This window comes from Sphaerodactylus townsendi, linkage group LG10 (assembly GCF_021028975.2).
Source record: "Sphaerodactylus townsendi isolate TG3544 linkage group LG10, MPM_Stown_v2.3, whole genome shotgun sequence".
In the NCBI taxonomy this organism is placed as follows: domain Eukaryota; kingdom Metazoa; phylum Chordata; class Lepidosauria; order Squamata; family Sphaerodactylidae; genus Sphaerodactylus; species Sphaerodactylus townsendi.
In genome coordinates this window covers 74,634,400-74,648,025 of record NC_059434.1, presented here as the reverse complement: position 1 = coordinate 74,648,025, position 13,626 = coordinate 74,634,400, and the positions used below count along the sequence as shown (strand labels likewise).

At 44.2% G+C, this 13,626-nt stretch overlaps 1 protein-coding gene across 1 annotated transcript in view; it reads right to left on the bottom strand.

Annotated features, from left to right (window-relative positions):
• The window catches only part of FAM13A (family with sequence similarity 13 member A), a 176,391-nt gene that overhangs the window by 125,010 nt on the left and 37,755 nt on the right, over positions 1–13,626 (bottom strand). The window contains exons 5-6 of the mRNA XM_048509094.1: positions 10,555–10,714; positions 2,397–2,477 (exon numbers count right to left, since the gene is read on the bottom strand). Coding sequence (XP_048365051.1) covers positions 2,397–2,477; positions 10,555–10,714 — 241 coding nt within the window. The remainder of the gene's footprint in view (positions 1–2,396; positions 2,478–10,554; positions 10,715–13,626) is intronic.

Genomic DNA, 13,626 nt, shown 5'->3' with positions numbered 1-13,626 from the left:
TTTTGGGTTGCAATTTGGGCACTCGGTCTCGAAAAGGTTCGCCATCACTGCCCTAAGTCAACAACACAAACATGAGAGGCCACGCTCTCTGAAGTCTGGGACACTTGTATTAATACCAAGTTCAGCAGGTTCAGGGAATAAGACACCTACCTATGTGTCACATATATTTTCGATCTGGCATACCTCTCCATACACATTCCAATCCAGTGCCCTTGGGAAATGACATCAAGGCAGGTGAAAATGCAGTGAATTACTGCTTGAGTTCTGTACACACTAAGGTGAGGACCAATGTTAAAGTTAAATGAAAATCACAAACGCCAAGATGGTAGCAAAATGGCTGAAATCTCTGGCAACTCACCAAAACCTTCTAAGAGTGCCAAAACCTTCTAAGAGTGTTCTTACAGTACAGTTTAGCTGGGAGCAGTTTTAAAGGATCCTTCCTTGTTTATCAAGCCCGCTTGAAAAAAGAACAGCTGCCCGAATTACGTTTTCACTGAAAAAGCAATTCTTACATGAAAGCATACCCATGCAGAGAAGCATGCCCTGGTTATAAGACAAACCAAAGCTCTTCAGGGCTAGCTAATTCTTGAACTGGGAGGGGAAAGAGCAAGACAGGCACAAATTGGGCCGCTTATCCAAAAATCAAACATGCCTTTCCCTCAGTCCAGGAGCACAAGTCAACTCTACTCGTTTCGGGGGAAGAAAAACATCTGGTGATCCAATGAAACTAAAAGGTTTCATTTCTAAAGCTCTGCAGAATTTCCGGGCTTTAGAGAATTTAGGCCATTTCCGAGCTCCTGTGTCCTGCTTTCCTGAATTCCAGCCAATAAGTTCCTGCAGATTTGCCGTAGCGAAGGATAATGACTCTGGCTCCAAGCAGAGGCATTCACGGAGCTCATCAGCATCATACGTACAAAAGATAAAAGACAAGCCGTCACTGTCTTTAGCAATCTGAGTCAAGATTCTCCAGGTTTCCTGGACCCAACTTGTGTTCTCAGCTACAAAGCATCTGTGGGAGCTTGGACCCAACTCTTTAAAAACAGTAACGTTTAGAGATACACACCTGAAGTCTGCTAATAGAACCATAGCTTTGGACATTCGCCTTTGGACATATGACATTCGCCTATGTGCACCTGTTCTTTGGCATCTTTTTTACAACATTACTGTTGGGGAGATGGCACCCTGAACACCAACCCTGGGGAAGGGACAGAACTCTCCCCCCATTTTTATATTAAAAATCTCCATCGCTCCCCAAGCTGGCATTTCCCCCTGCAAAGAAACATGGTAGTTTCTTCACAGATACAGTTGAGGTGATGAGACAGCTGTAATTTTGTGGCAGAAAGTCAAATCTCACTGGCCATGAACTAACTTGGAGGCTTAAGTAGCATGAATCTGGTGGCTAGCACTGAATTAGCTCATCGGTCTGTCAAGACTAGTCTAATGCTAACCATCGTAGAGCCTTCTGCCTACTGCGCTATAATGCCAAACAGGAGGCGTGGAAAACACAGAACATATTCTACCTTAATGTCCATATCATGATGAGATACATAGAATTCTTCTTCCCTATGACCAGGCAAACTCCTCTTTGGCAAAGAAAGAAAAGATCAAAATATTGCTATCAGAAACAAACACCTAACGTATTCTGTTGCCAGGTTTGCTTGGAACTCTAGCAAAATCAGGAAGGTTCGACAGAGCTCTACCGGTTGGGGCAGCTAATTTCCCCTTATTATTAGATGGATGCTGTCTCTGTTACGGTGTGCTCATATCCTGAATTTTCTTATGCTTTTTATCTGTATTTTATTATTTGTTTTAATCTGTATTTATGTAAATTTAACCCTGTTGTATCTTGCTGGTCAATGACCGTAAATAAATAAATCGAATTGACTAGTCTTGTTTTCTCCAAATGTCAGCAACTCTCCAGGGTCTCAGACAGAGGTCTTTCACATCCCCTGCAGCCCGATCCTTTTCACTGGACATGCCCGGGATCGAATTTAGGACTTTCCGCATACAAGGCAAATGCTCTGCCACAGAACCATAGCCAGTTCACTCCCTTTCAGCTTCTGTTACTATCAAGGTTGAGGGGAGGAGTTAACGGTGAAAGCAAAACAGAGCAAGGGGTGTGGCAGTGAGGAGGCGTGGCCAACGGTTGAACATCTAGTTTGCATGCAAAAGTCACAAATCCCCAGTATTTCTTAAATAAACAACAAGTTCAAATCCGGAACTCCTCAGCTCCTCGTTCTCTGCTCACCTGCACAAATCTCAGGCTCATCTAAAACACAGTGCCTAATCTGGGGAGAAGGAACCATATTTGTAGAGGGAATCTGCAGAGAGATGGATTAGAACAAAATTCTGTCAATGGAAATTATAGCTACTAATACAATGTCCAGTTTCAGTACCTTGTTCCTGGGACTTGGCTTTGGCATTTCTCTTTCACAACCGCTCAGAATGATTGGCAGGGTCCTCTGGCAGCTGGCCTCCTAGAATAAGATATTATATTAATTAAAAGGTATAAACAGATGTGAAAACAACAGGGATACCCCATTTCTGAGTATTATACCTCTCCCTTTTACCCCTGTGAATTAATCTCTCTAACCCTAAGCAGCTATAAAATAGGAGAGCTTCTTCTTCTTCTTCTTCTTCTTCTTATTATTATTATTATTATTATTAAATTTTGTTTAATATTATATCTGCCAGTTCTTTAGCTGATTGTTGGCCTTTCATTACAATTTGAGCCTCACCCTGAGGCCTAGGACGTTGTGATGTATTTGTGCAGTAGTATTCCTGCAGATCCCAACAGGGCTGTCTTTTGAATCTGACAGATGTTGGTTTTGCCAATTTGAAGATGTTTCAAGTGCTGCCCCAGCGTTTTCGGAATGGCGCCCATGGTGCTGATTACCACTGGGATGACCTCTGCTGGTCTGTGCCATAGTTGCTGAATCTCAATTTTCAAATCATGGCATTTAGTGACTTTCTCAAGTTCTTTTTCATCGACCTTGCAATCCCCTGCCGATGATGGTCACTTTCTTGTTCTCAATCACTGTGATGATACTACTACTACTACTACTACTACTACTACTACTACTACTACTACTACTACTACTACTAGTTCTACTAGTTCTACTAGTTCTACTACTAGACTACTACTACTAGTTCTACTACTAGTTCTACTACTAGTTCTACTACTAGACATAAGAACAGTTTTTTCCCGAATGCCATCACTCTGCAAAACAAATAATTCCCTCGATAATGTCAAACTATTTATTATATATTTATTATATAATTACTGTACTACTTTTTTCATCATTCCTATTACCCATCTCCTCCCACTTATGACTGTATGACTATAGCCTGTGCTGACATTTCATTTCATTTTTTTATGATTTTACATTTTATGTTTTCATTACTATTGATTGTTTCCTGATTGCTTACTAGACCTATATGACAATCATTAAGTGTTGTACCTTATGATTCTTGACAAATGTATTTTTCTTTTATGTACACTGAGAGCATATGCACCGGAGACAAATTCCTTGTGTGTCCAATCACACTTGGCCAATAAAGATTCTATTCTATTCTATTCTATTCTATTCTATTCTATTCTATTCTACTACTACTACTAGTAGTAGTAGTAGTATTTATATTTGTATGCTTCTCTTTCCCTTACAGTCTCAGGGTTGCTTCCACCAAATAAAATACAATAAATTACAAAAATTTAAAAAGCATTGACAATCCTAAATCTAAAAGATGGTGGTTAAAATCTTCATTTACTATGGCTTGCTCACATGATATAACAATATAGCAGTATGACAGTAAGGGGGAAAAGAGTGTGAGAGAGGGAGGCCGATTTGATAGAAATTGTTGATTAACTGTTGCCGCCTTCACCATACCCCTGGAGGAACAGCACTGTGGTACAGGCCCTGCAAAATTGCATCAAGATCCATCAGACACAACCTTCCACCATGCCGTCTCTAGGGGTGAAAACGCCTCAGCGTTGAGGCCAGCCAATTCTCTTTCAGGTCAGTATAATACTCTGGCTCAGGATTTCAACAAAAATCCTAGTTTCATAAATTAACTGGAGTTAAAATAAACCATATTATGAAGTTATATTTGAACTGAGCCATTGTGTCTAGGCAATCCGAATCCTGTGCCAATAAAAACGGAGTCTGCGCCCTTTTCCGTTGAAGACAATTGAGCAATGATCTACCCAAAGGCTTTGAGAAAAGTCAGTTCAACAGCAATCTGTCTAGGCTCCTGAGTGGAGAATGACAGATTACCAAAAAAAAATAAGGCATAGCAGTGCTAAAGATTTAGGAAATGGAAATCTTCCCACTCTGCAATACAGAAAGAACAAGATTGGCCCTGTTGTGACTGTAACGTATATCTTAAAGTATGCTCAAACTCACAAAAATAAACTGGTGGCACAAAAGCCAGACTCTGATGAAGAAAGATATTTGGGGTCAACATATTACCTACTCGTGGAATTCTAAGAAATTAGCTGAATTTACTCCCCATCCAAGACAGAGATCACTAATATCCCAAATCAAACTCCAAGGACTGCTAATACATTAGCAAATATCTGTTGTCTAAAAACAGCAGATTCAAAAGTAATCTACACCATATCGTGGTCTAAAGTTTCGCCACAGAGTGGCAATTTTTTATCTGAAAAATGTGTTTCTTTTATACTTCAAATACCAAAAAGAAGTAAATTAAATTATTACTCCACTGGAGCATTCTCCTCTCCCTGGATTTCAAAACCTGAATTTCAATTTCATAATGTGGGATTGAGGCTTTACCCTTGGATTATAGATGGGGATCAGTCACAGTGCAAAAGCAAGAGCAGATGCATGGGTCAATCCAATTCTTGGCACCAAAGGAAGGCCCTTCCCCCTAACATGTGAATATTCAGCTACACACTGGGCTCTGATACATATCCCTAGAATATACTATTTCTATCAAGGGATTCAGTGTGGTGTAGTGGTTAAGAGCAGGTGGACTCTAGTCAGGAGAACCGGGTTCGATTCCCCGTTCCTCCACATGAGAAGTGGACTCTTATCTGGTGAACCAGTTTTGTTTTCCTCAAGGTCCATCTACAAATCTCCAGGACTTTCTCAACCCAGAGTTGGCAACGCTAGGTGAAAATGTAGTATATGGCATGCCTTTTTTTTTTGTCGACCCCACAGACGTTTCAAGGCAAGAGATGTTTGGAGGTGGTTTGCCAATGCTTGCCTCTGCAGCACGATACTTGTTTTCCATGGAGGTCACCTATCCAGGGCGAACCCTGCTGAGCTTCTCAGATCTGATGAGATTGTAGTAGTCTAGAGCTATCCAAGTCAGAATTATGGTATGCTAGAATGGTGTAATGTCAGTGGCGTGGTGCCAAGGGGATGGGGGGGTGCACATCGCACTGGGCGTGTTCTAGGGCGTGGGCGTGGCAGAGGCTCAGGGCACATGCATGCCCCGAGTACAGTTCCCCCTCACTCCAGCCTTGCATAATATAGAATTGGTTTCTGATGATGTACTCATCAACGCCAATACATTTGTTAACACACTAAGAACCAGTGCAATGTACTGATCTGACCAGTCTCAAACAAGGACTTGGGAGACACACATTCAAATCCCCATGTGGACATATTTATTTGTTCATTTATACCTGGGGTAGAAAATGGGATAGAAAATGTTGACAGAGAGAAAATTTTCACTCTTTCTCACAATACTTGAACCAGGGGGCATACATTGAAAATGCTGGGGGGGAAGAATAAGGACTAGTAAAAGGAAACATTTCTTCACGCAACGTGTGATTGGTGTTTGGAATATGCTGCCACAGGAGGTGGTGATGGCCACTAAGCTGGATAGCTTTAAAAAGGGCTTGGACAGATTTATGGAGGAGAAGTCAATCTATGGCTACCAATCTTGATCCTCCTTGATCTCAGATTACAAATGCCTTAGCAGACCAGGTGCTCAGGAGCAGCAGCAGCAGCAGAAGGCCATTGCTTTCATATCCTGCATGTGAGCTCCCAAAGGCACCTGGTGGGCCACTGTGAGTAGCAGAGTGCTGGATTAGACGGACTCTGGTCTGATCCAGCAGGCTCTTTCTTATGTTCTTACTCACTTTTAACTCCAAGGGGGACCCAAAGCAGCTTATGACATCATTCTCCCTTCCTCCATTTTATCTTAACAGAAGCAACCGTGTGAAACAGTTTAAACTGAGAGAGCAACTGGCCCAAAGTCACTCAGTAAGCTTCCATGGCAGAGTAGGGATTTGAACCTGAATCTCCCAGATCTAGGGCTGCCGGGTTTCCTGCTATGGCGGGAGGCTGCCTGCTGGCAGCTACAGTTGCTCACTGCTGGTCCAAGATACAACAAGAGAGAAAAAAGTATGGTGACATCGGCCATACTGCTACATCACTTCTAGGGAAAACCTGGAAGTAATGTAGGATGGCTCTAGTAATCACCAGAAACTACAGTTTTAGCATAGAGTTCTGGCAATTCTTCAAGCTACCCCATTCCAGTACCAAGTTCCCCCCCAGAATTGACATAGTGGCACAGCTCACAAGACATCCTCCTGTATCTCCGCCTCAAACCCTCCCACCAGTTGCCAGTCAAAGCAAAGCACCTCTACCCAGATTCATACAACTACTGACTCCTGAAGTTTATTGGGTAACCATTGGTGGGATTCAGCCGGTTTGCACCAGTTCGCCAGAATCTGTACCTAATTTTTTGTTGAGTTCGTCGAACCGGTGGTTAAAAGCGGCTTTCAGAGCCTCGGCGCAGGCAGGCACCTTGCTGCCCATCTGCTCTGAGGCGTTAAACGCCCCGTTGCCCCCTCTCCCAGGGGAGGGGGAGCGAGGGGGCTTTCAGAGCCCTGGAGCAGATGGGTGCCTTGCCGCCCGTCTGCTCTGACGCACTAAAAGCCCTGTCTCCCCCTCTCCTAGGGGAGTGAGGGGGCTTTCAGAGCAGCAGCAGCAACCCGTTGCCCCCCTCCACCCCCACAAGAAGTGAATGGAGTGGGGGGTGTGGCAGGGGGGTGCAGCAGGGAGGGGTAAACTGGTTGTTAAATTATTAGAATCCCACCACTTGGTGGGCCAGTGGCTTTCTGTCAGCGTAACCTCTCAGGGGCTTGTTGTAAGGATAAAATGTGTTAGAGGAGAACCAGGTAGGCTGCACTGAGTTCCTTGGTTGGTGTGTAAGATAGAAATGTAATGAATAAGAGAACTGTTCTTAGAAAAAGTTTTCAAAGAAATTACTTGACCTTCTCCAGCAAAGGTGAAAAGTGATCGGCTCCCTCTTCTACTTACAACTAAAAGTATACCTAAGTCAAAGGACATGGGAACCTAAACTGGTCTACACAGAAATAAATCCTATTTAGTTAACAGGACTTAGTCCCAGGTAAGTGGGCATATGGTAGTGACCTTAAATGCCACAAGAGATTGCGTTGCTCTCCCAAGCTTTCCTCATTTAAACATGTTGCGCTGCATTAGGTTTGTTGGGATTTTTTTGTTCTCATATGCTCAAGGAAGCACAAACTGATCTGTGTGAAGAAAATGTTCCCTCAGGAAACAGAAATCAAAGAAAACATTCCCTTCGGAAACAGAAATCAAAGAAACAAAGGGATGCCTCCATTGTTTGGCTCCGATTATACCCACCCATATTTACTATTTTAACTTCACTGGTGCGAACTTTGGTCTGGATGATGGAAAATTGGTGCTGACTGACTTCATATGAGTTACTAGCAGGTGTGTCCAGTTCCCTGGGGAGTCAATGCTTTTTGAGGGAGAAAGAACATCCTATCTACTTGAACTGCAACCTGAAAGCAAAGTTATCCATTACAGCCAAAGCAGCAGTAGACACGTGCTCCGGCTATAAGAGAGAACTTCCAGATTAAAGGTCACATAGATGAGATGTGCTTTCCTCAGTATGGTGAATTTTGCCCCACTCTCCAATAATGTTTAGAAGTGGTTATGAAGAAGAAGAAGAAGAAGAAGAAGAAGAAGAAGAAGAAGAAGAAGGAGAAGAAGAAGGAGAAGGAGAAGGAGAAGAAGAGGAGGAGGAGGAGTTTGGATTTATATCCCCCCTTTCTCTCCTGCAGGAGACTCAAAGGGGCTTACAATCTCCTTGCCCTTCCCCCCTCACAACAAACACCCTGTGAGGTAGGTGGGGCTGAGTGAGCTCTGAGAAGCTGTGACTAGCCCAAGGTCACCCAGCTGGCATGTGTTGGAGTGAACAGGCTAATCTGAATTCCCCAGATAAGCCTCCACAGCTCAGGTGGCAGAGCTGGGAATCAAACCCGGTTCCTCCAGATTAGATACATGAGCTCTTAACCTCCTACGCCACTGCTGCTCCTTAAGCAAGGGAAGCCAACCTGTAAGCATCTCCAAACCCCTATTCTAGACAGCTTCTTGTTGTGCGATCATCATATGTTGGTAGTGCTCCATGAGATAAATGCTTCTCCACCCACCCCTGTTCATGCTATAGCTGGTTTTAAAATGTAGTTTCATAATGTACGCTTTGACGGTTAGCCACCTTGGTGGTCTCATGAGGGCAGATAGGTGGCGTATACATTTTGTAAAATAAAATAAATAAAGCAAATACATAAGCCAATAAAGTCTTCAGTTCCTCAAACTAGCAGGCTTCCTGAGTCTCCCAAGTTCAGCTTGGAGTCCAAGGACTGGCAGTGCACTCCCAAAGAAGGCTGGGATGGCATAATCCTCTCAGATCAGGTTTCCCCAGCTAACAGGAGGGGTGTTTGCTGCCCAAAGGTGGCATCAGGTTGCAGGACGCAATGACAGCTGGCCGTAAAGGGACTTAACAGACAGCTTGGAAAGCAGAGGGGGGTGGGGGAGGGAATCTAACAAGATCCATCACACAGAGCTTAAAGCGAGGATGGGTTTAAATGTCGATAGTAAATGAACAGCTCTGCTTTGTAATGTTTCTCTTCTGCCTTAAAGGTATAGCGAGCAATCAAAGCCAAATAGAACAGCATTCAAAAGTCCAGTTTCTTGTGCAACGGGGCAAGGGAAATATCATAGATAAGTTTTCCCCAGATGGGTCACTTTCCATTAACAAAAAGTAACTTTGGTAGGCTGCAATCTTCCACCGAGTTCCTTGACTCCCTGCTCTTTGGTCGGCTTTCCTGCTCATGGGTAAAAGCAATCAGCCACAGGGAAAGGGTGAATCATCTCTTCCCCATCTGACCCTTCCTCCCCTCCCAAATAAAGCCTGCTGAGGCTGCTTTTCAGCTCAGACACATGCAATCTGGACTTAAATGTGACAGTATGTAGTGGGCACTTTGCCTCCCTCCCATCAAAGAGGAAAAACAAATGATGAATAAATGCACTGGTAAAGTTATAGTACCAACCTCAAACCACAGGAACCCCTGCAACTTGAGAAGAGAAACCCTAGACCAGTGGTGGCGAACCTATGGCACGGGTGCCAGAGGTGGCACTCAGAGCCCGCTCTGTGGCTACGCGTGCACAGAGTTCATCGTGTGATAATAGTGCAATTATTTCAGGGAAATTATTAGCATTAAACCTAAGACCTAGTTTTGGGGAAGCAGTGTAGGTAACCCTGTTAAGCACTGTTAAATCCTACTGATTTTTATGGGAAGAACGAAAGCGTGAACCTTTTCCTGGGAATAAGCTCGGTTGCTGGCAATGAGGTTTGCTTCTGAGTAAACCCTCCTAGGGTCGTGATTCACCCATTCAAAGTGTTGCACAGTTGCTTCAAAGCAAAGCCACCGACTACCACCAAGCTTACTCCCGAGTAACGCGTGCCTTGGAGCCAACCGTTTTTTTCTATACTAAAACCTCAGTATTCAGGTTAAATTGCCATGTTGGCACTTTGTGATAAATAAGTGGGTTTGGGGTTGCAGTTTGGGCACTCGGTCTCAAAAAGGTTCGCCAACACTGTCATAGACGCTTGACATTGTGTGGTGTTGGTGTGGTATGGTGGTTACACTAAATACCAGTTGAGTCAGGGCCAGATTAAACGTGATGGCCGCCTCATGTCACCATGGAGACGCTGCTGCCATTTTAAAGTGATTTAAAAACGTCTCTAAAGCCAAAACCTGACTGGGCCCAAAGCATGGCAGGTGGAGGAACTCTCGTTTCCCCTCTCTATGCCTGATCAATTGCCAAAATGGCCGCCCCCTCATCCCCCACAGCCATTTTGGCACAGGGTAGGGGAACGATATATTTGAGCTTGTATTTAAACGGTATTCGCATCACCACAGCAATTTAAAATTTAATATGCGAGCAGGCCATAAGGAAGCCACCGCACGGCGTACATAGCCTTGTGCGCATGAGGAGAAAGGTGGGATAAAAATGCATAGATAAACAGGGTTGGATCAATAGATTAATTCCACTGGAGGAGGGGTTTCCTTCCTCTGATAAGTACCCTTCCTCTGAGGCAGACAGAGCCTTCCCTAGATGCCTGAAGCTCTTTCGCTGGAGTAAACAACTTCCACTGGTAGAACAGATCCGCTGGATTCAACCCATAGAGTGTGATTTCGTCACTAACATCAAAGAAAGTCAGAACAGCTCTCTCAGAAACACTCACTTTCACCAATATAATTTTTGCTAATTCCTCACATGGGTGCTTTTCTTTCTCCTCCTTTGTGAGTTGCCACTCAAACAAGGAGGTATAGTCTTCCAGTAGGTGGGCCATGATTTTGTTGCAGATTTCCTGCTCCTTCATACCTTCAAATCCAGAAGATACGCTGCGAAAACAAAAAAAAACAAAAAGTTTGGAGCGTTAAAAATACAGTGCTTAATGGCTCCTAACGGGATAACTATCTGCCGGCCAACTGGGTCATTGGGGAAAGGACGCTGCCAGGGATCAAGTCATGAGGCAGACTTGATTCAATCCATGTCTCTCTCCATAAACCACACACTGAGGTTGAGCTTTGTTTACTCTGCTTATGGCTTCTTCAATTATGAAGAGGAAGGTAATACTCTGACACTCTTCAGGTCTTAAAGAGCCTTTCACCAGTTTAAGGCCGTTGCCCTCAAGTAGGTCACTGACCTCAAGGGTGCAACTCTGCTTAGGATTGAACTGTGAATCTAACAATTCTGTTGTGTAGCAGAGAAGGCAGCAAGGTAAGAAAATACCAGAGGCTGACTCCGAAACTTCTGTGTAGGCAGAATCCCAAAGCAAAGTACTGCCAGAACAGCCTCAAAATTCAACAGATGGCTACCAAAAAAATCCTCAGTTCCTTATTTTTCATTTTACTTCATTTATTTATATTTTAAATTTATTAGACCGCCCACCCCCGAAGGGCTCTGGGCGGTGTACAACCGAATATAAATATAATACATCATAAAACAGAACATATGGACCTAAAACAATTGTCAGATGGCAACAACTCAACTTCCCGGAGTGGTCAAAAACCCATATTCTTACCTCAGTATAGGGCAGAGGTGGCAAACCTTTGGCACTCCAGATGTTGTGCACTACAATTCCCATCAGCCCCTGCCAGCATGGCCATGATGGGAATTGTAGTCCTTAACATCTGGAGTGCCAAAGGTTCGCCACCACGGGTATAGGGAATGGCACTCAAATCGGTGGCTGTCTCACCCAAAGGCCCGGTGGAACAACTCTGTTTTACAGGCCCTGTGGAACTGCTCAAGCTCCTGCAGAGCCTGGATAGTTGGAGGCAGAGTTCTCCACCAGGCTGGGGCCAAGGCACTAAAGGCCCTGGCCGGGTGGAGGCCAGCCACATCAAAGAGGGGCCAGGGACCACCAGTAAATCTCATCAGAAATGATGAGATTTGGCTAGCCAGGGCCATACAAGTCAGAGTAGTCCAAGTTTATGTCATAATAATTTAGAATTAAGCAAGTATTGTGAATGGCACATAATCAGAACAATAATCCATCTAATCCAACATCTTGTTGCCCATGGTGGCTAACCAAAGGCAAAGAATGCCCAGAGCAGGGACACAGAGGCTAAAGACATCTCCCTGAGCTTGCACCCCAGCAACCAACATTGTAACACACGCTTTCTCTACCTACAGAGGTTCCCACTGGATTGTCATGGATAATGGTCAGTGATGGGCTTCTCCTCTATACAGTTGTCTAATCTCCTTACAAAGCCGGCTAAGTGCCAAATTAGACATAACATCTGCCACAAGTCAGGTCAGGATTCCCCAAATTCAATCCCCAATTTCTGCCCTGATTTACAAACCATGACATCAAGGAACCAACGTTCCCAAGTGCTCTAAGGTGCAGTTTGGTTCAGGAACATGGCTGGCAGGTGGGGACAGGGGCTTCACCCTTTCTCCCATGTCATTTCAGCCTGCTCTCCCTCTGTACTGACTCATGGCAAAAGTCACGTTTGGCCCTTAGCTTCTTATCACAACCAGAATACGGCCTCTTGGATTCCATACTGCTATTTTCATAGTTACAAAAATCACCCTTCCAACTCATAATAAATTCCAGTGGAAAAGCAGAATTAAGCTTCCACAGATAAGAACAGCAATCATAACCTTTGCTTATGTCAATCTCTTTTAAAGAAATGATTAACCTGTTGCGAGTTTTGATTCTTGGTAGTGACTACTGCTTTAAAAGCCAACTGGCATTCCTTCATCATATCCTGACCTTTCCCCCAACATGACCATACTGTTCCTTGCTGCTAACACTGAATACTCTGCTCAGACACTACGCCAACCCATAGAACTGTGGCTAAGAATCCCAGCTCATCCCATTTCAAGTATGACTTGGAGCACAGCCCAGCTCCGCAAAACATAGCTCATGATGGACTGGTAAGCCAGAATCAGGAAATACAGTCTGAGCTTGAAGTTTGCAATGTCGGGCCCCTTCCGCACATGCAGAATAATACACCTTCAATGCACTTTGCAGCTGTGCGGAATAGCAAAATCCACTTGCAAGCAATTGTGAAAGTGGATTGAAAGTGCATTATTCTGCAGGTGCGGAAGGGGCCCTGGTTTTCATTGATGCTGTTTGGTATATCTGAATCTGCAAACCTTTTGTAACTGTTACTTTGTCTAGAAAGGCTGCTGCGTCTAGACAGGATTCAAAAGCAGGAGGGAAAAGGAATCAGAGAAGGAGTTCCAACCCATAGTTTACTTATATGTTCAAAAGTTAAAAGACATGGCCGAGGTTCCAAACCATGGTTAGCACACCATTTGGCATGACGCCTGAATTTACATTTGAGGCTGCCTTTTGGGCATCTTACTTGACCGCTATTTAGAGCCAGGCTGGTACAGATGTGCTTTGCTCTTTGGTCTTTGCTCCTCACTCCCTGAACAGAGAACAGTGGCATGGTAGTTGCCTATTAGAGTATCCACTCTGATGGCAGCCGCCTGGGGAATCCACCCTAATGGTGGACAGAAGTGGGTGGGGATTGAACACTTCCTGCTTGCCATACTTTGAACAGGCAAGCAGGAAGTGTTTGCAACCTGGGTTAAAGAAAAAAGTTGCTAATTTAGCAATTTTCATTTAACCCGGATTCTGGCCAATAGGTTAAGAGGATTTTTGAGGCAAGTTCTGTGGAAACTCCCCCCGCCCCCAAATGCTTTTAAAAAGCGCCTCAACCCGTTTTACTTGACCTGTGCAAAATCACCCACAGTTGCAATTTCTCTTCATTTTCCACATTGTTAACCACTTGGAAGG